The 23,378-nt window shown below is 36.9% G+C and overlaps 1 protein-coding gene across 3 annotated transcripts in view; it reads right to left on the bottom strand.

The window, feature by feature from the left end:
- LOC109061155 (unconventional myosin-VI) overlaps positions 1-23,378 on the bottom strand; it is a 57,204-nt gene that overhangs the window by 24,029 nt on the left and 9,797 nt on the right. Inside the window, exons 3-20 of one of the 3 annotated variants that reach the window (XM_042742627.1) lie at positions 21,953-22,022; positions 21,743-21,816; positions 17,641-17,770; positions 17,404-17,509; positions 17,008-17,063; positions 16,798-16,895; positions 16,554-16,718; positions 16,132-16,212; positions 14,293-14,301; positions 13,427-13,607; positions 11,173-11,317; positions 6,167-6,324; positions 5,172-5,263; positions 4,857-4,929; positions 3,505-3,632; positions 1,922-2,017; positions 1,526-1,696; positions 599-637 (exon numbers count right to left, since the gene is read on the bottom strand). In XM_042742627.1, the coding sequence (XP_042598561.1) occupies positions 599-637; positions 1,526-1,696; positions 1,922-2,017; positions 3,505-3,632; positions 4,857-4,929; positions 5,172-5,263; positions 6,167-6,324; positions 11,173-11,317; positions 13,427-13,607; positions 14,293-14,301; positions 16,132-16,212; positions 16,554-16,718; positions 16,798-16,895; positions 17,008-17,063; positions 17,404-17,509; positions 17,641-17,770; positions 21,743-21,816; positions 21,953-22,022 (1,872 nt within the window). Of the gene's footprint in view, positions 1-598; positions 638-1,068; positions 1,211-1,525; positions 1,697-1,921; positions 2,018-3,504; positions 3,633-4,856; positions 4,930-5,171; positions 5,264-6,166; positions 6,325-11,172; positions 11,318-13,426; positions 13,608-14,292; positions 14,302-16,131; positions 16,213-16,553; positions 16,719-16,797; positions 16,896-17,007; positions 17,064-17,403; positions 17,510-17,640; positions 17,771-21,742; positions 21,817-21,952; positions 22,023-23,378 lie in introns of those variants that run through there. The other 2 variants (XM_042742629.1, XM_042742628.1) reach the window with 2 other exon arrangements.

A 23,378-nucleotide genomic window follows, 5' to 3' on the forward strand; every position in this document is an offset into this window, starting at 1 on the left:
CTTTTTTAGGAGGTACACTGTCATTCAGACATACGTTTTTTATGTTTATGAGTCTCTTATGCTCACCAATGCTGCATTTATTTAATCAAAAATGCAGTAAAACAGTAATATTGTGAAATCAAATATTATTAGAATGTCACATGATTCTTCAGAAATCATTCAATATGCTGATTTGGTGCACAATAAATGTTTCTTTTTGTATTTATATCCACTTTAAAATAAGCAAATGCATCCTTGCTGAATAAAAAAAAAAAAAAAATATATATATATATATATATAAAAAATTATACAGTATATATAAAATAATTGCAGCAGCACTGCCTAGTTGTTTTTTGTTATTTAACGCTAGTATAATATAACAAAATGTTCAAAATATGCATTCAATAATTTAACATAAAATATAAAAAGTTTGACATGTAAAGCAAACAAGCACATTTTTTTCTCATTTTATGTGCCATTTACTAGTGCCATAAATCAGCAACTGCCACGTTGCATCATTTGTTGTGCCGCCTGGTTTGCGGCATGCATTAGACACACTCGGTAATAACCAAAACAAGTGGCCAACGTTTTTAAAATGAATAAAAAACACATTACTCACCGTACTGCGTAGCTTTTCCAGTAGAAGGTTCAGTTGGGTCTATGAAAGTTAATCAGAAATGAAATGTGAGAGTGAGTCCTGTACATTTTAATTAAGAGTATCTTTTCGTAAAATATGTGTTTACACACACAGTTGTAGAGTTGTGCTGCCATGCAAATGGTATCAAACATTTTGACACATACAGGAAGTAACGGACATGCATTATGCCAGTGATTGGTCTAACTATGAAGATCTTTTCTACAAATTCAATAATGGTGACATAAATGACATGGTGATGTGTTTACAGTGAAGGATCTCTTAAAGTATAAATTTCTTGTGTATGATTTCGTGATAAACTATAACAGAGAACAAAAATGTTGCAGCCACATTCGACACAAAGACATGGCAATGGACCAAGTAGGTGAAAGAGGCTGGTGGAGAAGGGTGGGAGAAAACTAAGATCTGCATTTGTTTATGAGGTTGCAGGTTACCCTGTGGTGCCGGCACTGAATATTTCAGCCAGGCTTAGCCTACAAAAGCTTCAGTTTTTTCACTTTTTCCTCGTTTCTCTTTACATATTTATATCAGCCCCAGAACTTTTCACAGGGAAAGGCTGAAGAAACAGGAGAAGGTCTAAGAGAGGAGGATGAAGAAAGTGCAAAAGTTAGAAGGAAAGGAATTAGATCGCCAGGTAAGAGGTAAAATGTCACTTACAAAAGCTTTTAAAACCTACATCTATCAAGAGGAACAAAAAGAAAACAATTTAATGAATATCTAGACCCACAAACAAAATCTACAGCAGTCTAAAGACAAAGCCTTGAGGAACTCCTAATCTTTGGAAAATCTGCAGTTTTGCAGTTTTTCTTTCAGGCCTGTTAACACCTTTGACAAAATGTGTTTCCTGGCTATCAGGAGAATACAAAGTTCAAATCATAAGGCCAGCTTCACCTTGAATTTGTTTCCCACACTGATAAAGCTGAGTTTGCCAGCCTTCTGCTTTGAGTCCTTGGAATTGGAGTTGTTCTCAAAGAGATCCCGGACAAACTTGTCCTTCGACTCGCACACCAGGCTCTCCAAAGACATGTGGAGGGCATCATTATTCTTCTCCACAAACTGGGTCTGCTCAGACACACACACACAAAACCCACAGGGCATAGAAATAAACACAAAGTCAACCTCACAAAAAAACCAACAACTTTACCAAAGGGATTCCCCCAAGGCCCCAATTGTTTTTACAGTGTGGCATAAATTAATTAACTTATGTTAAACATTGTCACGTTACAGAACCAAAACAATTAGATGGTTTCCAAACAAAAAGGGATTCAGAGTGAATTGGGACCTTACAGTCTCATAGCACACGGCGCCAGCAAAATGTCTTATGATGAAACCTTCATCATCTCTCAAATTCCGGTGGATTGTAAGCTTTGACTTCCTGGGCACCTGAAAAACCAGCCCACACAGAATTAAACTTTCAGCAAAATCCATCTTTGCAGCTGTATTTTTATGGCTTCCTTCATTGATGGAATGTCAGAGTATATCACATTTAAAAAACTGTCAAGGAATGACCAGGTCATATTTAACCCCATAAATCAAAAGAAATAAAGTAACAAATAACATTTCATATAAAGAAAATGTAGCCTAATTATGCATTGCAACATTGTATTTTCATTAAACATAAGTACATTAATTCCTCCTAGGTTTCAGTAGCCTTATATAATGCCAAAAAGTATATGCATATTTGTAGTTTATAGTTCGTTTAATGTACTATTCAATTACAGCACTAATAATCAATGTGGAAATATTCATAAAGATGAGGAAAGATGCTTCCCTGAAGAACATTGTGAATTTAATGCTAAATTGTAACATATTTACAAATGCATTAGCATACAGGATAATGATGCTTCATCAAATATATTATTGAGGGAAATTAATGGAAATAATTGCTAATTTAATTCTTATAACACTAAATTGAAAATCATGAAAAGGGGCCATCTTTCCCCACTGCTGGGGTAAGATGACTCCCTATCTAGGGCAAAACGACCCCCTTATGTAAACTTACTAAATTTGTAAACTGATTTTTGCATAATATGTTAAATACATATAATTTTTATGATTTCCTTTTTTTAAAGTGTCAGTACAGTGAAATACTAAATCAAACATTCTAAGTAAATGTATGCATTTTGACAATTTATTTGAATATTACATAATGACAAATCAAATGAATCCCAGACAAAAAGATATATATGAATTACACTGTATCATTTTATGAATACAGAGCAATATTTTCAATTAGCCTACAGGTCATGATAAATAATGATGATGTACTTCAAAAATTATTAAAAAATAACTAATACTCCAGAGATCTAACTTTAACTTTTCACTTCAAATCAAAACACACATACAGTATATTATATATATATGAATATATATGTATATATATGTATATATATATATATATATATATATATATATATATATATATATATATATATATATATATATATATATATATATATATATATATATATATACACACACACACACACACACACACACACACACACACACACACACACACACACACACACACACACCCTTTAACAATACAGATCTAAATGAATTACATTGCCACTCAAAATTCTTCAGATACAATATATTTCAAATATTGATGTTCAAGATGAATAAGAGCATTAATAAATGTCTTGAGATTAGATTTAGTGACATCTAAAGTCAAGAGGAAAATTAAATTTAGGGGCATCTTATTACATCTTCCACTAAATATCAGGCTACTATTTAACAATCCCTTAAGTTACCTACATGATGACACTGAAGGTCAGATGAAAATGCAGAAAGTGAAAAAAGTACTATTAACTACTCCTGCAGGCTGTAAGGTTCAAGCTGCTGGAAAGAACCAAACCATATCTTACAGTGAGACGGAAGTGATCTTTGTGCTTGCTGTGAACCGCCTCTGCAAAGTGCTGATCACTGGTCTGAGGAAGACGGTTCTCCTCATCCAGAATATCCAAGATACCCACCAGCTTTGCCTCAACCAGATCTGCAAAGCAATAAAGTCACAGAGAGAAGTTTGGGGCTGACGACAGAAACTTTTCATGCGAATGAATTTGTTTTGAATAGTAAATTAATATATTCAATCCCCCCGCAGAAGGTATTATCCAAAGTGAAGTAGAACTCAGCAAGTTTAATGGACGAATGCAAAGTCTGTAGGCACACATAGACCTTTTTGATAATCAGTGCGAAGGCATCCGTCATATGCATAATTCATTCAGACGTGCGCAGGTGAGAGAGGTGCGGATGCAAGCGCAGTCATGTATTTGCATGAGCAGACAACCGAGTATAAATGTGAAGTGATTGATGAGGAGACATACAGGGAAAGGACCTACGCATCCATTTGGAAGTCACAAGGACATGTGTTGCATCACTATCAAGAGAATTAGGAAAAGCAAAGCGAGTCTTCCACTTCGGTAAAGCAGAGACATCTACGATGCAGGTGTTGTGTGCCTACTTTTTGCGCCGCATCAGAGGCGAGATGTTATGTTAAGTCAGCTGCATACTGTGCAAACTCACACAAGCTGTTAAGATTTGACAGCTTGGGCAAAAAAAAAAAAAAGAGGTGGTTTCTTTTGCAATGCATACGAGGAAGATCTCTGATAAGTCGTTAGGGGTTAAAACACAAACCGACTAAAAAGATGAAAGGCATTGGTTCTGATACCTCCAGACAGCACAGTTCAGTCTGGTGATGGTATTTGCATTCAGTGAACCGGGTGAAGATTTCACCGTGTGTCCTGAGATTGAACTGACTTTCTGTTCTGACAGGGTGATTTGGGTCAGACCGCACTGCTCAAGCCGGCATCAAAAAACTAAAACAGTGCGAGCTCTTCATCTTATCTCTTAAACCCTCTCAAGAGAGTTCGAGTGTGAGACAGGTTCCTCCCAGGATTCATTCCTGTGTTATCTCAGGCACCCAGCATGGATTTCTGCTGGAATATTCATCTTCGGCATGTTTTGTCCAGAGAGTAACAGACATGGCGATGTATACAGGTAACGATGTTGTCGCCTGGGAACAGTTATTTGATTTCTGAAGGTCATAATTTGAAAAGAAATTACATTTGCGCTGTAGCACATTGGGTTTAGAGACCTTAGCATTTCCACGTGTGGAGGACTTCATTATATTTAAGTTGGCGTCTATGGGCCATAGTGCATCCGGTAATGAATGGAATGAAGGAAGGTCATTGTTATTCACAGCCAAAGGGACACTGACCTATGCAGTCCTGATTATCAACATAATGAACTTCATTCACTCCCAGGTCTTCTTTCTGATACAGCTCTTGCTCCTGGAGAGAAAAAATAACAAACAACACAAGATAAGAGCATCGTTTTTGCTCAAAGTGGGAAAACGCTTAACTTAATCTGCTGGAACAAGAACGTCTCAAAAGAAGTTAAACTGGAATCGTTAAATCGGAACAGTTGTGCGCTTGCAATGAAAGATGAAATAGCTTCATGCGTCAGTTTTAAGAAGGGCATAGTTATGAGTCACAGATCGATACTAAAAATCCCAATAACACTGATGACTCACCTCTTTCAGTATGCGTTCATTAAAAAACTGCTGCAGCTTTTCGTTGCAATAGTTGATGCAGAACTGCTCGAAGCTGTTGTGCTCAAAATACTCTGAACAGGAATATAAAAAAAAAACATTTTATGATTCATGTGCTAGGTAGATCTCTAAATGCAATTAACAGTCACAGTATTACAGAGACACTGTTAGTGAGAGCCAATTATCGTTAATCCTACAGCATATTCTCAACCTTATTTCTGCATAAGACAAGCTAATAGCTATTGAATCATTTCATCTTCTATTTATTCAACGAGTCATATCCCAAACTATGCTTATTTTAACAAAGGAATATTCCAAGTTACATACAAGTTAATCTCTATCAACAGACAGCATCTGTTGCTGTCAGTCACAATGGTAACTGACATTTTGTGTTCACGCAGTACACACATATATTATGTAAACAAGAACTTTTATTTTAGATGTGATTAATCGTTTGATGTCACTAATTATTATTATTATCATTTTTATATTTAGAAAGTAAATGCATTTATTTTAAATATTTTTTTACAAATAATTTTGACATTTGAGTCATATTTAATCCACAATATACCTTTAAGAGGTTCATGCAAGTCAAAATAGCTCAGAAAGAGCTATAGTTACATACAGTGGGGTCCAAAACTCTGAGAAAATCATTTTTAAAAAGTTGTAATTAGAACTAATAATCATTAAAACATTAATGAAATATTTAAGATTCTGCATGACTTCAATGTGTCTAATCAAATAAATTCAAATACCAAAAAATTGTAAAATCCATAATAATTTAGAGAATCTTTCAATTTGTTAAGCTGATGATAGTCATAAAACGTGTATTAGAAAAATAGACTAGGTTGTCTTATTTCTCATATGCATCTGGTTGACAATTGGTCTGAAAATGTAAGAGCCACAAAAAAAAAGTAAATGAGGACATTCAGTTATGCCAACGTGACCTGTTCATTGTGGCTATCACTCAGGCTCACCGAAGCCAGCAATGTCCAGCACGCCGATGAAGTTGGAGGACGTATCAAAGGGGAAGCACTGGTTGACCCGTTTGACCACATGATCAAAGAGCCGGCTGTAAATGGCTTTGGCGAGGGCATCACGGGCATTGTTGGCCTGTTCCACCTTCAGAGGCACCCTGGAGAGGAGCAAAGTGGGACAGGAGGAGTCAAAATCTGGGCCAGGGCTTCTGCTAAAGCCGCCTCATCAATACATGTCCCTTCTGTTTTACTCCATCCAACTTTGCACTCTTAAGACAGTTGCTGTTTTACCACTTCTAAGCAAAATGTGTAAAAACACTTTAGGGGAAAGCAGAACGCCAACGAGAAATAATTTGGATTCAAAATTTAATTTATTTTCCTTTTAATTCCATTATGATTGCAAACGCTCAAGGCTGCAGAAATATCTCCTTTGACCTGACAATATTGTGTTTCTTCAGTTATACAGAGGACATACCAATATAATCCCGGCTGTTACAGCCATGAATTTAAAGTGCATATTGCAGGTTAAAAAAAAATTTCAAATGAATATATTACCTTGTATGAAAATACCATATGAACCGTTAATGCAGGATTTGAAAATGTTTTACAAGACGTAAGAGCACAAATTTAGAAGAAAAAGTCACGGTTTCCTTGACCGCTCTCAAAAAATGCTTTTTTTCTAACATCGCGTCATATTACGTCACGAGAGGGAGTGCTGCGCTCTGCTTTGGTTGTTGTAAAGCACCGCAGCTAGCTTGTAAGCATTAGCAAGAACGTTATATACCGTGTAAAAACATTACCATATGAGAAGGCATAGCTGGTAGGTTAACCTCAGTTTGCTAATATTATAACCATCAAGTCTCGTTACAGCTTAGTGACATTGTTTGCACATCTAATTGGTATTTTTTTGTCATGTGGTGTGTTTATAAGGCTTTGGGAGACACTGCAAGTATTAAGAGAGTGTGAAGATCTGAAGCAGTGAAGGCCAGCTGTTATTAACCACCTCTACTGGACTGTAGCTTCTGCTCCTAATGGAGATGCAGATGTGATGGAGGCCATGTGGAAAAGCAGGGTCAGCAGTGATTGTGATCTAAACTTTTGCTTGCTTCTCCCAGCATATGCATCAGGCCTCATGGAGTCTCAGAGAGGAATACTGCAGGTCACCACAGGCTTCACGAGAATACTCCAGAGGATCAACAAGATGAGGCTGTTGTTGTGTATCTAGCACAGCATTCATGATTTAACACATGTTAACACATTAGTGTGATACCCAGACTGAAAGATTGGTAAATGTTTTTAAATTGGTCAGATGGTATATTTTTCTTTCGGTAGTATATATATATATATATATATATATATATATATATATATATATATATAATATATATATATATATATATATATATATATATATATAAACATATATTAACATATATATTAACAGTTGCAATGTTGTGTTTTGAGTTAGGTATTAACTGTGCTAGGAAATAATATTTGTTGATTTAGTGCTGTATGAATAAAACTGAACTGAATTAACCATAAATGTAGATCTTCTTGATATTTATCTGATGTAAACTTCATAAACAAGTTTTTATGCAGTAAGACTTTTTGTGATTGTGATTATTTTTTATTGATTGTTACCAAAATGGGGCCATACAAAACCTTTATAAAGTCCTCCTTCCTCTGGAAACTGTCTAATAATGGCTGACACAACACATGCCTGCTCAGAATGCCATAGGCCCAGCAGACAACTTGCCTGTATGCTGTCAAAATGTCTTATACCAATGGCATCAAAAAGTGTTCCTTACAGGTAGTTGTGACCTAAATATAGGCAGCTTGTAATTGAAAAAAATAATAATAATAATAATCAGATGTTTTTAATATTCAAATCTTTAATTTACTATGTATTTATACATACAATTATTTAGCTCAGAATAATACATTATCTCTGCCCTACACATAAATGTGTCTGCTGACCTGGAGAGGTCCATGCTCCTGTCTGAAGTGCATACAGAGGCTGTCTGTAGCACATACGGGTGCAGAGTCAGACGCTGCACAGCAAGTGTGGGGGTCACATTCTACACTAAGACCCAGTATGCATCTAACTTCCTGCAGCACTGACTTCTAACTCCCACACATAATGAAACAAAAACGTGTTTATCTCTCTCTCTCTCCTGCAGTGATGAGAAACCGCTATATCACGTAACGTTAGAGTCGGATATTAACGAGTGTGACACGCCTGATCAACGCTTATTAGTTTCTGTTACTGGTAAGTATCAATAATCATAGACGACCAATACTAGCTTTGCTATTGCCTGCTTACATATCGTTAGTTAACGTTTGTATATTTGTAAGCTAACACTGGTCTCTTACCAAGACACCTGCCTTGTTCTCCTCACACAAATCAATTCATCTCCTCTGACCGCTGTTCTGTCTAATCCTGGCCTGTCCCTGCTCTCTTGGACGCATAGCAGGCTCATAATTGTATCTGTGGTCCGTCATAAGTGTTAATAAACACTTAAATTTTCCTCAGCGTCCGAACTGTCAATGCATTGTTTTCCTATGGAGCGCACTCCCTCTCGTTACGTCACTTCCGGTTTTGGCGGTTTTTCAGATGCGGAAGTAAAATTCATTCACAAAAATGACTCCAGAAGCCTTAATAGCATATTTTTAAGTATAGTTTAAAGAAAATCTAGTTCCTACATTATTTTTCTATACATTGACTCACTGGTCTCTAACCTGGAATATGCACTTTAAGCATCGGTGATATTTTGGTAACGACAAACTTGTATTTATTAGGACAAAGGTAAATTGGGACAGTTTTCTGCTGAAAGTAAGTTGTTGTTGTTTTTTTTAAATGACAATTTCCTTAAAGTTGAGTTGCCATGAGTTCCCTAAAGACTACGATTCCTAAAACTATGCGAGAAAATATGTAACCCTAATTGCTACCCTATTTGTAGCAATATCCAAAAATACACTGTATGGGTCAAGTTATCGATTTTCCTTTTATGCCAAAAATCATTAGAATATAAAGTAAAGATCATGTTACATGAATATATTTTGTAAATTTCCTACCTCAAATATATCAAAACTTAATTTTTGATTAGTAATACGCTAACATTGCTAAGATCTTCATTTGGACAACTTTAAAGGTGATTTTCTCAATATTTAGATTTTTTGCACCCTCAGATTCCAGATTTTCAAATAGTTGTATCTCGGCCAAATGTTGTCCTAACAAACCATACATCTATGGAAAGCATATTTATTCAGCTTTCAGATGATGTATAAGTCTCAATTTCATGAAGTTGACCTTTATGACTGGTTTTGTGGTCCAGGGTCACATTTGTTTATAGTATGCAAATAATTGGTTCCTTTAATGCCTAGAATACTTTTAATGCAAAAGCTTTCATTCCAACATCGTCCTTTTCTGCGCTGTTGTTCATCAGGTGTATAAAAACCAACTTAATGGTCCTCCTCCAGATTAATTACATAATTAAACTGAAAACATCACAGGGAAAAGGTTCCATTCATACTTATTTTGCAACAGGAACTTTGATAAATGTATATACACAAAACAAACAGCACTTGAAATCCCGGTGAAGCTTAAAGGGCTAGAAATGCAGCAGGCTGGTGATATTACATGAAAACACAATAAATCTCTATAACACACGCCTGTTAAAGCAAAGCAGCTCATAATCACAAGACACAACGGCTTCACCACTATCCTCAGGAGGCGTACGGATACCGGTGAACTGAAACTCCAGAACTGGATGATAAAACCTTCTAGCTCTCTCGACGGCGCCGTCCCGCTGTGGGAATACCTGCTGTGTGACTCTTATTGCCTGCACAGTTAATAAAAGCTGGACCTGGCTCACAATAATCTCTACGATCTCGAGTCTGCGAGATTGCTTTTCATTAACTCGCTTTTATGCTATTAGTGTATTCCCTCTGAAGCATGTGTGTCGAGAGGCTGCTGCTGTGCTCTTTCTTCTCAATGTCACCTGCTTTGTTGCGTTTTACAGATTTTTAAAAAATCGCAATACGCCTCTGAAATGAAGCTCTGTCAGGCACAAGCTGCTGCCCTCTCCGGTGTCTAGCGGTGTGAAATGCATGGGTCAATGTAGCCTTGTTTGAATACAGTCTCCATAATTTTCCATAAAACGCATATTGCATATGTACGTGGTTGTGCATCTGTTCGCAGTCAAATGAGGAGGGCAGTGAAACCTCTTGCGACTTTGATTCTCATCACACCTAAAAGACCCCAGGCCACTCCCTCAGACAAACATCCATTATTCATGCTGTGCAAACACTCCCAGTCCAGCATCTGTGCTCGGTTAAATATAAATCCGCTGGCCTATCATTCAGATGGCGCAGAATATAAAACCCCACCTGGGCGAAGTAGAACGGAGCGTACGATTCAATCGAGTTTTTCCAATTGCTCCCTCCTTCGACAACTGGCGTGTGCAGTAATTGGACTGTGGGTTTTGCATGGACGAAAGCTGAGAAGAACTGGGCTTTTGTTTCACAAAATTGCAAACCCGAGTCTTCTCTTTAACCAGTAGTGGATGGAGCAGTCTGGAAAAAGCTGCCTTCTCTCTTACATAATCAATAAAAAGAAATACATCCGTTTAAATGCAGAAGACTTTGGATAGCAACTAGACTATTATGGCCCCTCAGCCAATTTAGTCTATGCCACATTTGATTATACTGACCATATCTCTAATGGAAAAGCTGCGATTAGCTGTTTTCAACTCTCCTCTCGTCTGTGAGCGTGCGACTGGAGGATTCATTTAACAGTTATGCGAATGGGGTGCAATGATGAAATGCAATACCAGAAGACATTTCACATCGTGGGGAAGATTGAGATGTGAGGAGAGCGTGAAAAATACCAAGCAGAGATCTGCGGTTACTTTTTGATCATCATTTGGATGCAAATAGAGAAATAAAACAAAACCAGAGGGTCAGTGGCTGAGCAGATGTTAAGGTAAACATGTGGGGTCACTCACTTGATGACTGTGCCTTTGGCGCCCCCTGCAGTGGTGAGCATGACCCTGGTGGTGAGGCTGACTCTCAGGTCATCCTGGTCCAGGCCCAGGAGCTCGGCACAGTATTCCAGAGTCTGACTGGTCTGGTTCTTCAGAATGCAGCCACCTGAGACCAGATGCACATTTTTAATGGTCATCTTTAAACTGTGGCTCATCATGTTTCTTATGCAGCGTCTAGACAGCAGAGCTTTCGAAATGTTTCAATGTACTGATGATTTCGAAGCAGTTAATGACCTACTCCTCTGTTATATAATATGTCAGCATCAATTATACACTGTCTAAGACAAAGTATTTAATTTTGTTGCTGCATTTAAGTTGTTTTCATTTGGTTAAAAACAAAAGTTTACATTTAAATGTCATGTGTCATTTATATCGACGATACTCTGAATACATTAGAGTACACATCTTAATTGCTATTTTCCAAAAAGGTTTTAAATATAAATTAAGGATATATATATAAGGTTTAAAATGGTATTCACTTTTTTTTTTAACCAAATGAAATCAACATAAATGCAGCAACAAAATTAAATCATTCAGATTTAATCATTTTTTACATTTCCTTTTTCTAAATCCTAGATTTAATAAAATGTAATCCTTAGACATTGTATAATTGACAGACATATTTTGATATATATATCCTGTCATATATATATATATATATATATATATATATATATATATATATATATATATATATATATATATTTTTTTTTTTTTTTTTTTTTTTTTTTTTATCCTGTCAAGACCAGGTTCAGCTTTCAAAATGTCATGGTACAAAATGATAAATTATTTATTTTTTATAATTTGAACCACATGACATTTTAAAAGCTGAACCTTGTCATGTCCTAAAAGGTCAAAATACCTGATAATTTAAGAACTGATTCTGACACAGACATGACAGTCCACAAAAGTCCTCTATGATATTATGTTGTTGGTAGTTTTTTTTATTTTGTTTCATTTCATTGTTTATTTTGCTTTATTTTATTTTAGCTGCATGTTTCTGCAGTTTTGTCTCATAACATGGCTTCCAGTTTTTTTAAATACTTATAATATTTTATATCAAACCGTTTCAGTTTTTCCTCCCTAAATAAAATATTCTTCTCCACATAATAAAAGATTTAGCCAAACTACTTAAAAAAAAAAGGTTTCCTTTACAAGAATTTAATTCTTTGAATGACGCTTTTTTTTCCTTCATATGAGGACAGCTGCACCACCATGCCATTTTTTTTAAATATATGCCTTCAAAAAATTTTTTATTATTTTAATTTATATATTTAAAAACATGTTCCTAATAGAAGATTCAAATTAATAGATACAAAAAAAGAGGTTGTGCATTTGACTCATCAGTGCTATCTAAGAGCTAAAAGTGTGGAAAATATAAATCTATTAAAAGCACAATCTCCTATCATCTCAGCCCTTTTCAAAAATATGTTTTCATACATAATAGTCTTCAGGTCTCCTGTAAGACCTCTGTAGCATTACACTCTGTGTTTTCCAGCTGAAAGTATCTCAGGACAGCTGCTCCATTGTGAGCAGAGAAATGGAGCAGGCCAGAGCGATAAAAGGTGTTGTACCTTCATCAGAAGAGGAAAACAAATACTGGATGCATGTCTGGCACCACTAGAAAGAGCCCCGTTACCCCCACAGCAGCTCTCTAATGAGGTCTTCTGAGTTGGAAGAGGGTTGGGTGTGGTGTGTGTGTGTGTGTGTGTGAGGGAGTTTAATGAGGTGAACATCAGCACATGTGCATGAGCTCGGAAAATAATAAAATTACATTTCAGACATCAGTGAAAATGTCTTCCCTGACTGACACAGTTGGTGAAAATTCTGTATAAAAGCAGAATTGGTTGTATTTTGAAGTCTCTTATCCTGAAAGAAACCGAATATTTCTAAACCAAGCATGACTTGACAAAGCAACAAGCGATAAATCCCATCTCTTTTTTTGTCGTAACCAGCATAATTGCAACCGACTCAAGACATCTTATCGTCCGTTTGGTTTCTAGTTCTGCTTTATTCCAATAGATATAGAGTGACATCTCACTGGTTGCATATTAAACATCAAATATGTTCTGACTGGTTGTGATTTTGTCACTTTATACAGGATACAAAATTACTTTATGCTTGAAACTTGTCACATCATGCTGGGTTAGGACATTAAATCTTTGATGATTTTTGACGACGGTATTTTTTCTATAGGTGCAATATGAATGGCTACCAGAGGTGCTTCCTGTCTCTTCAAAGTCGATATTGCCAAGATGAAGGACGCCAGCCACCACTCTGAAGAGATTGAGCTTCTCTGTGTCATCCAGGCCGATTTTCTTCATGGCCACCACCATCCTGTTGAAATCTCCCAGGTCATCCAGCAAAGGGTCCTTCAGGGCACCTGCTTTCCCATGCTACAGAAACAAAGGACCATCAAGACACACAACACTATCCATAGGTCACATGCACTGCAAGTACCTGAGAAAAAAATGCAGCGGCACTGCAGCTATAATCAGAGATCAGAAATGTATACTGGAGGGCTGTATACAGATCTAGATCTCTGACTGAAGGGAGGAGGAAAAGAAAACAAACCACACCTGAGGGTCAAAGTGTGCCAGCACTTCCTTTTTGACTCTCTTTTACAGTCATATTCCAAATATATAATACTGTCATCAATTAATCACCTTTTCTTTCTAAACTTGAATGATTTTCTGTTGAAAAGAGCAACATTAACATTTTTCAAAATTTCTCTTTTCGTGTTTAAAGGATACAAGGGTGAGTAAATGATGACAGAATTTTTATTTTGAGCAAACTATGCCTTTAAATTACTGACAAACTGATCATCTGCAGTCTGATGACAAAGCAGAACACACCACTCTGACCACAACAAAGCATAAACGCTGTTTGATAACCATAACTACAAGCACCCCTTAAAAAAAAAAAACTTTTATTTTTATTTTTTTCACGCAGAAAGCCTCATGCATATTAGCTTGCAGACCCACGCACATACTAATGTCCAATTTCATGCACAGAAACCCAGAAAGCTGAAGAATGTAAAGCATGAAAAGCATTTAGAAAGGCCAACTGGTAAAACATCACCTTATGATCCTGAATTTTAAAAAGATCAGGGAGAGCAAAGACACATAATATTCAGTTAGAAAACTACTAATATAAACAAAGTGGCTACAAAAGTAGTGCTCTGAGTGTTTCAAAGCCTACACAGGTGGCATTTTAATAACAAAACAAGTCTTAAAATAAGCTAAAACATTACTACACTAAATCTATATATTTTATCATTTCATTTCATCATTTAAAAAACAAACCAAGATATATAATATACATAAAATCTCCTACTGGGAAGACAATGCTGAGAAATCTAGAAAAAAAAAAATCAGAAAATATCCTGGAATTTAATTGTTTAAATTACTTATAATAATTGAATTACTTCAATATAGTTCTACTTTTTTTCTTTGTAATTATGGCATACAGTAGGTATAAAAATATCTTGGGGGGCCTTTTAATATTGGCTTTGAAAAGAGGAGGCTTTGAAGTCAAAAAGGTTGATAACCACTGGGCACTTTAAAAACATAGTTTTGGCCAAATTCTATGGTAGCCTTTCATACATATTTTTTTTTTTCAGAATGTAGAGTTCAATTGCTAATAAGTTGAACAAAAACCATAAATTCACTGAAATCTTATTCAATTCTGACAAGTATCACTAAAAATGTACTATTTTACTCAGTATGTGTGTGTGCTTTGTATTTTTATCCTTATTAGAATATGATGCTGTTAACATAGCAGCATGCTAATCTAACTCTATCCGCTTGTTAAGTTGTTAAGAAATGTGACCATTTCCAGGTCTAAACACTCTATCAGAGGGCAAAGCAAAGAATAAATGGTGATAAAATACATTCACGGTGTGCTGTAAAACTACTGAAATCTCAGATGGCCATACAGTGATTCACATTTTATGAATCATTAAACGATGGCGAATGAAATGAATAGAGAATTGGATGTCACGACTTAACAAGATTGGAATTAGATTTGGAACTGCGTAGATTAAAAACTGTCAGCCGAGTCGATTTGAATTCTATTTGTGTGGCGCAGACTTCCTGTCTTTGTAGGGAGCACCAAATCAGTCACTTATAAGGTTCCTTGGTTAGGATGTATATAGGCACTATGACAGCTCACTAGGTTTTGGACCAGAGCCTAAGCGAAGACAAATCTCAGTTGATTCTGAATTTAAAACGGATTGCATTAATATACTAATATCGACCCAAACTCGTTAAGATATTGAAGTGTTCAAGGATGATAAAAAAGGATAAAAACAACAACAACAAAAGTACCACCTGCGAATTTGGGGTATCAACCTAATCTCAGATCTTCATCTAAAATAAATGTAGTGAAACAGACGGTGTTGAGCTAGCAAATGAACTACTGCACCAACAGAAACAGCAGCTAATGAATATCTCATCACCTCCAGGGGTATTCAACATTCAACTATGATTTATAATAATGGCCCTTGATAACAATAACATCAATTGATGGGCTCGGTCTCAAGAGAGGGCTGTGTGCAAACACAACACAACAATGCTGGAATTTATTACACTTTACATAATTCATCAAAGACGTGAACTAATTTCTGAGGGTAACTAATTCTATTCAAAGCAAAACGGTGAACCTGCAACTTCAGAGATTCTGGCTGCGCTCAAGGGCTGTTCATTCAGCATGTCCTCTAGTCTTAATTTCACTACACAAACAAAGAAAACGGCAAGGATTTGATCATACGTCAAAAACGACTCTGATAGCTTTACTACAGCTCAGCTAAGGGCTGTTTATTACTTCAAATTTGCCACATATGAGTATCAGAATGCAGGAAGGAGGAAACTCATCACGTCACTGACCCAGAGATTCCCAAACACAGATGATTATACATACCTCTGGACTCTTCCTGTTTTGCATGATCTGTTTATCTGAGTCCTTGTTTGCAAAGTATCGGGTGCAGCCGCGATTCAAATACTGAGTGAAACACAAACACATAATGACGGTAGTTAATATAGGAGACCAAAAGCTGCAGAAATACATTTATAAGTATTGTAAAGCAAATCTAGTGCCATCTAGTGGTACATCAATGCTTCACTGTATACAAAGGCCGGAAATCATATAACCTAAACTAAAGTATTATTGGGTTTGTTTTGAACTTCAGTTGGCACTTCCTGCAGTTGTGTGCTTTGATACAGTCTGTTTGCTGTGGTCACACCAATTATAATACACAGTCTCAATGTTTCCTGCTAAAAAGAGTGTCTAAGATCTGTAAATGGCTTTCCAGTTTCCTGACACACAATACACAGGAAACTGACCCGGAAGTTTTCAGGAGAGTTGAGATGAAGCATGTTCCTGATGTCCTCCGATGCCCCTGCGCACAGTCTGTAAAATATATGATAGTTTCGCTCTTCTGCACTCTGCATGCAAATCCGAGACTTCTCCAGCAGATAGTGCGAGACAAATCCCCCCACAACTGCATTCTGAAGACACGATGAACACACTTAGTAACTGAGTCTTACAAGATCACATTCTAGTCTTCAGAGCAAGAGAAAAGTTTACCTTCTCATTAAAGTGAATTTCCACAAACTTTCCAAAGCGGCTGCTGTTGTTGTTCCTGACCGTCTTTGCATTTCCAAAAGCTTCAAGCAAGGGGTTGGCTGCACGGAACAGACATATTATTTAAAAACAGATTTTGCATTGTACAGTATGCAAAAATCAAACACTAATGTACTAGTCACAACCAGTTAAAAGTGTCTTTGGCAAACCTACCCTCAACAATCCTCTCATCTATATCTTGACATGTTCCATAAGATGTGGTTAAATACCTGAAATTAAACAGATACATGATTAAAATAAAAAATTATGTCTGACTGTTGCTGATTTTTCAAGATTTAGTGAAACACATATGGAATGATCCTCATATCAAGTCACAAAAATGAAAACCACATTGGGTTTTTTGGTTTTTGTAGGCACCACAATATTTATTTTTATAATTATAATTATAACGTCTATATCTATATCATATTAAATATTATGTCTAAAAAGAAATATCATCTTAATTTCACCACCACAGCTAGGTATGGCAAAAACGACTAAATTTGGATCCTGTATACATGTGAGAAATATTAATTGAAGTGTCATTCCATGAATAGACAGTTATCATACCTGAGAACAAACTTTGTGTTTTCTGTTTTTCCAGCACCTGATTCACCAGAAACAACGATGGACTGACTCATCTTCAGAACTCTCATGTCTCTATAGGCTTTGTCCGCTGAGACAGAGACAGAGAGAGAGAGACAGAAGTTTGTTAAAATCGCTGTCAACAAAAAATAACTACAAAAGAAAGACTTCGAACGGAATCCTCAAGTGTCCTATTAGACAGACATTCATGTGCCCACTCACCAATAGCATAGACATGAGGGGGAAGTGTCCCCAAAGAGCGTCCCTGATAGCTCTTAATGGTCTCTGGGGAGTAGAGTTTAGGGATGTCGAAATATGGGTTCACAGCAATCAGGATGTTAGCCACAGACGTCTGAAATAAAACGCACACATGATCAGAGGAGATTTAAAATGTTTGTTCTTATGTGTATGATTTTGTATCTGCAGCCTTCCATATTTTGGACAAACAAGTGGTTGAAGTACAAACAATGGTTGATTTTTTAACCGCTGTCATTAAAAGCTTCATTCTTTCAGGTTAGCTGCGCTGTGTGGAGCGTCGCTACCTCACAGGACCTAATTAAGTGCATTGGGCAACTTGATAGCGTCTGGGCAGGATCAGCTGGGTCATCTGAGACGTGCAGTCACACTAGGGCAGGGCCTGGGCTGTCTCCTGACAGGCTCGGGCGCTGTGCTGATGAGCGGACGCTGACAGTGGGACCGCCGTCTCTCAGATGAGAGGCTAATAAGGGCTATTGAAGCACGACAATAACATGCCCATCAGCCCCGTACCTGCAGGCATGCCTGCCAATGAGATCTATAGGGTTTTGCGTGAATCTGGAAGCCCTACACTGCCCTGAGGTGATTGTTAAAGGGATAGTTCACCCAAAAATCAAAATTATGTCATTAATGACTCACCCTCATGTCGTTCCAAACCCGTGAGACCTCCGTTCATCTTCGGAACACAGTATAAAGCATCGAAAATACATTTTGGTCCAAAAATATCAAAAACTACGACTTTATTCAGCATTGATGTCTCTCCCGGGTCTGTTATGAGCGCGTTCACAGCACATCCGGTTCGCGAAAGAATCACTCGATGTAACTGGATCTTCTTGAACCAGTTCACCAAATCGAACTGAATCGTTTGAAACGGTTCGCGTCAACAATAAGCATTAATCCACAAATGACTTAAGCTGTTAACTTTTTTAACATGGCTGACACTCCCTCTGAGTTCAAATAAACCAATATCCCGAAGTAATTCATTTACTCAAACAGTACACTGACTGAACCGAGCCAGATAACGAACGAAACATTGACTCGTTCTCGAGTCAAGAACCGTTTCTGTCGGACGCGTCCGATTCGAGAACCGAGGAGCTGCGCATGCGTGATTCAGACTGACACACAGCGCGTCTGAACTGAACTGGTTCTTTTGGTGATTGATTCTGAACTGATTCTGTGCTCATGTTATGAGCGCGGGTAAACCGAAGGCTTGAATCAAGGGCAATCATCGCCAATGAAGTCATTACGTCGAGCGCAAAAGAACTGGTGAACCGTTTTCGGCAACCGGTTTATTGAATCAAACTGTCCGAAAGAACCGGCTCGCGGAGAAGAACAGAACTTCCCATCACTACCGGTGATCCGAAAACCGATGCAAACCGGTTTCTTGACTCGAGAACGAGTCAATGTTTCGTTCGTTATCTGGCTCGGTCATCAGTTCAGTCAGTGTACTGTTTGAGTAAATGAATAACTTCGGGATATTGATTTATTTGAACTCAGAGGGAGTGTCAGCCATGTTAAAAAAGTTAACAGCTTAAGTCATTTGTGGATTAATGCTTATTGTTGACGCGAACCGTTTCAAACGATTCAGTTCGATTTGGTGAACTGGTTCAAGAAGATCCGGTTACATCGAGTGATTCGTTCGCGAACCGGATGTGCTGTGAACGCGCTCATAACAGACCCGGGAGAGAAGAATGCTGAATAAAGTCGTAGTTTTTGATATTTTTGGACCAAAATGTATTTTCGATGCTTCAAAAAATTCTAACGGACCCTCTGATGTCACATGGACTACTTTGAAGATGTTTTTATTACCTTTCTGGACGTGGACAGTATACCGTACATACATTCTCAATGGAGGGACAGAAAGCTCTCGGACTAAATCTAAAATATCTTATACTGTGTTCCGAAGATGAACGGAGGTCTCACGGGTTTGGAACGACATGAGGGTGAGTCATTAATGACATATTTTTGATTTTTGGGTGAACTATCCCTTTAAGCAAAATATTTAAACGCATCATGCAGTTTTATAAGATTTAATGCCCCAAATCTGTGTAGTTTCATTAGAAGAAGCTTTAATTAATTACAAAATCAATTTGTTATACATATTCAGGTTATGGGTGTAATTTAAACACTTAGCTCAACATGCAGCAAGGTTCTGTGGTGCCTTAAAAATGTAAAAACAATCTGTTCATTTGAGCATCCCGACCTGCCCAACGGTATGAACTTAGGATCCAATCGAGGATAGGAGGACAGCAATTTAAATTTTCACCTTTTCTGTGAAATTATTCTGTGAAGAAAATATTTTTCCACCAATTTTTTCCCCTAAAAAGTATTCACATAAGAGTTATAAACCATAACACAAATCAGCCAGCTATTAGGTAAATCACATCATCATCACAACATCATAAACATATACCAATTTAATAAACAAATGTATTTTATATTTAGTGCTGTCAATCACATTCACAATAAAAGTTTTATAAAAAATAAAAGTTTATGTTTACATAATATAAAATATGTGTGTATTGTGTATATTTATTTTGTTGGAGTGCCTTTAGCTTTGATTATGGCACGCATTCACCATGGCATCATTTCGATAAGCTTCTGCAATCTCACAACATTTATTCCCGTCCAGAGTTGCATTAATTTTTTAACCAGGATCTTGTATTGATGATGGGAGAGTCACACCGCTGCACAAAGTCTTCTCCAGCACATCGCAAAGATTCTCATTGGGGTAAAGGTCTGACTCTGGACTCTTTGGTGGCCAATTCATGTGTGAAAATGATGTTGCATGCACAATGAACCACTCTTTCACAATTTGAGCACAATGAATCCTGGCATTGTCATCTTGGAATATGCCCGTGCCATCAGGAAAGAAAAAATTAATTGATGGAATAACCTGGTCATTCAGTATATTCAGATAGTCAGCTGACCTTATTCTTTGGGCACAACATAATCATCCATGCAGTAATTATCCAATGGGAGGATCTTAACTATTTGCTTAGTTAAATCCAGGTGGTGACTTTTTTTTGGACGGGCGGTGTATATTTGGTTTATGGCTAAGTATGCATTATTTGCAAATATCTAAGTCATTTTAGAGCATAGAGATTCAATTACATCATTTGCGGTGCTTTATAGCAGTGGGCATTCACTGAAGAGATCTTTTGGCGCGATTAGCTCATCACGGATGATGTTGCAATCAAGAATTCTGCTGTTAAATGACTCTTTGAAAAATAGGTTGCAAAAATAGGAAGGCTGATGGCTTCAACAAAAGCATATACCATCGAATAACAACCTTGGAGTTTATAGTAAGTCTGTTTTCAAGGGTTTATAAGTAAAGGTTAAAAATCAATTTTCATATGGTGAAAGTCAATTACATTTTTACTTCCTGTACACTGTAGTTTTTAATTTTGTCAAGCAAAGCTTAAAGAAATGTTTATTCAGATAATAATAACACATCCAGTCTGGCACAAACACTGCAAGCTAACTATCAACCCCCTTTTCACCCCCAAATTCTATGGTAAATACTATAATTTGAAAAGGAATCTGTGCAACTGGAGTTTCACATGAGGCCGAAAAAAGTTTCATATACGCAGATCTTGTTCCTGTCATGTAGTTGGTCAAATTCGCAGCTAATCTGCCACATTGACCAACAGAAAACTGCTTGGTTTGAAAGACTTCTGTGTGTGCAGATCTTTATGCATCACTCCCTATTGACAATAGATAATAGGTAAAGCCGGTTCTGTAATCAGCGGTAAATTTCTACACGTGCGTGCTTTCACATGGAGCAGCATTTACTACACAGAGCCGTTGTTTACTGACAAGCTGCGCAAAACATGCACAAAATATGATTGTCATTTTGCGCAGCTTGTCAGTAAACAATAGCTCTGTGTAGTAAATGCTGCTCCATGTGAAAGCACGCACGTGTAGAGATTTACCGCTGATTACAGAACCAGCTTTACTGACGAGATGCGCATTAATATCGTGCCGATATTTATCGTGCATTCCTAATAAGTTGGTCAAGTATTTGTGTATTTGGAAAACAAGAATTCAGAACAGGAACTTGACTTACATAGATCAAGTCTTTGCTGTAGCGGACACGGATGTTGTTCAGAAGAGTGGCCTCATTTAAATACATAAGAGAACCTGGAAGTAAACATGTAAACATGTAAATAAATATATCCCAAGTAAATTAGACAATATCATTGAACATCATAAGCTGAACTACAGTATTTTACATGATGCTAATGGATGATGCACCCCAACTAAGTTATATACTTACAGTTGTCTTCAACATGTTTGTTCACATCGTCCTCAGCAGGAAAGACTTGACTGATGGGAGCCAGGAACGTCTGCAAAGTCAAAATGTACTGTCAACTTTGTGACCTGTGGCCAAATGAAAAACCTGGCCTAACAAAACTGCCTACAATGACCTATTTCACTATTTATCCATATTATTAAAAGCGCACAGACTTTACGACCACACAGAAGATTAATGGGACAAAAAACAAGTAGATGATGGCAGCCGTTTGTTCTCTCATTTCTGACTCTGTCTGGTTACTTTCAGCGAGGTGTAAAGCTATAAACACTCAAGGTCTTCATACATTACGACTGCGTAAATGACACAGAAGAGCGGCGCTAGGTCAGCCATGATTGATTGTGTCTAATGGCGGCCATAATGCAGAGAAGAAACAGTAAAGTCATGTTAATGTGAAAGGTGAAAACATAAGCTGCGAAATCCATTACATGACACATTATAAGACACCCAAAGCTGCCCATCACACCGGTGCGTTATTCAGAGCGAGATGAGACAGGCTGACCTTTCCCAGAAAACCCATCTCATCCCTGCTGACTTTCCTGCTTTACATTATTCCACTCCCTCACTTTTATATAAGCCATTTACATTAGGAAAGTTATTATCTGCCTCAGTGTCATGGATATCATCTACCTCTTTGACCTTATAAAACACACAACCTTGATATATTCAAGTGGGAGCGTCTCATGCATTGTTTACTTTTGTTTAATAAAAGCTAGTGTGCCAATGACAAAAGAGAGTTAATGAGAAAGAAAATAAAATCTATGATTAGAATATGTATTCATGTTGGTTTCATATGGTTTTGAAAAATTCTTAAGAACATTTTTACAATTTCTTTATAGGTAAAAATGTTTTATAAATACTGTAATTTATTTTAAGAATTATATTTTCAAACTTTTTTTTAGGAGTTGCACCACATGACATTTTACTACTGACTTTGTCATAGGAATATATATAAAAAAAAAAAAGATATTTTCTCTGACCATGACACATCGTTATAAGGATTTGCAGGCATCCTATTTATGATATAATTTCCTTTTCTGTTCTTTTGTGTGCATGTGTCTGCATGTTGGCTGCACCACATGACTTAATTTCAAATATTAACATCACCACAAAATCAAAATGGACTTTTCTTATTTTTATGGAAGATTGCAGTGTTTATTATAGGCTAAATGATTTATCCATGCATATTTTACTTTTTTAATTCATGTGCCCTTGTAATCTTTAATCAAAATGACTTGCCACCCCCTTTGCACTGACATCTCTTCTCTGAGGACATGTGCTCCAGCATGAGGGACGGGACAATAACCAATCCCCTCCAGCAATCTGTCACTCACATGAGATCACAGCGATTAACAAATGACAACAATCTAATCGATTCCTCATGGACTAA

Source organism: Cyprinus carpio, chromosome B17 (genome assembly GCF_018340385.1).
Source record: "Cyprinus carpio isolate SPL01 chromosome B17, ASM1834038v1, whole genome shotgun sequence".
Taxonomy (NCBI): Eukaryota; Metazoa; Chordata; class Actinopteri; order Cypriniformes; family Cyprinidae; genus Cyprinus; species Cyprinus carpio.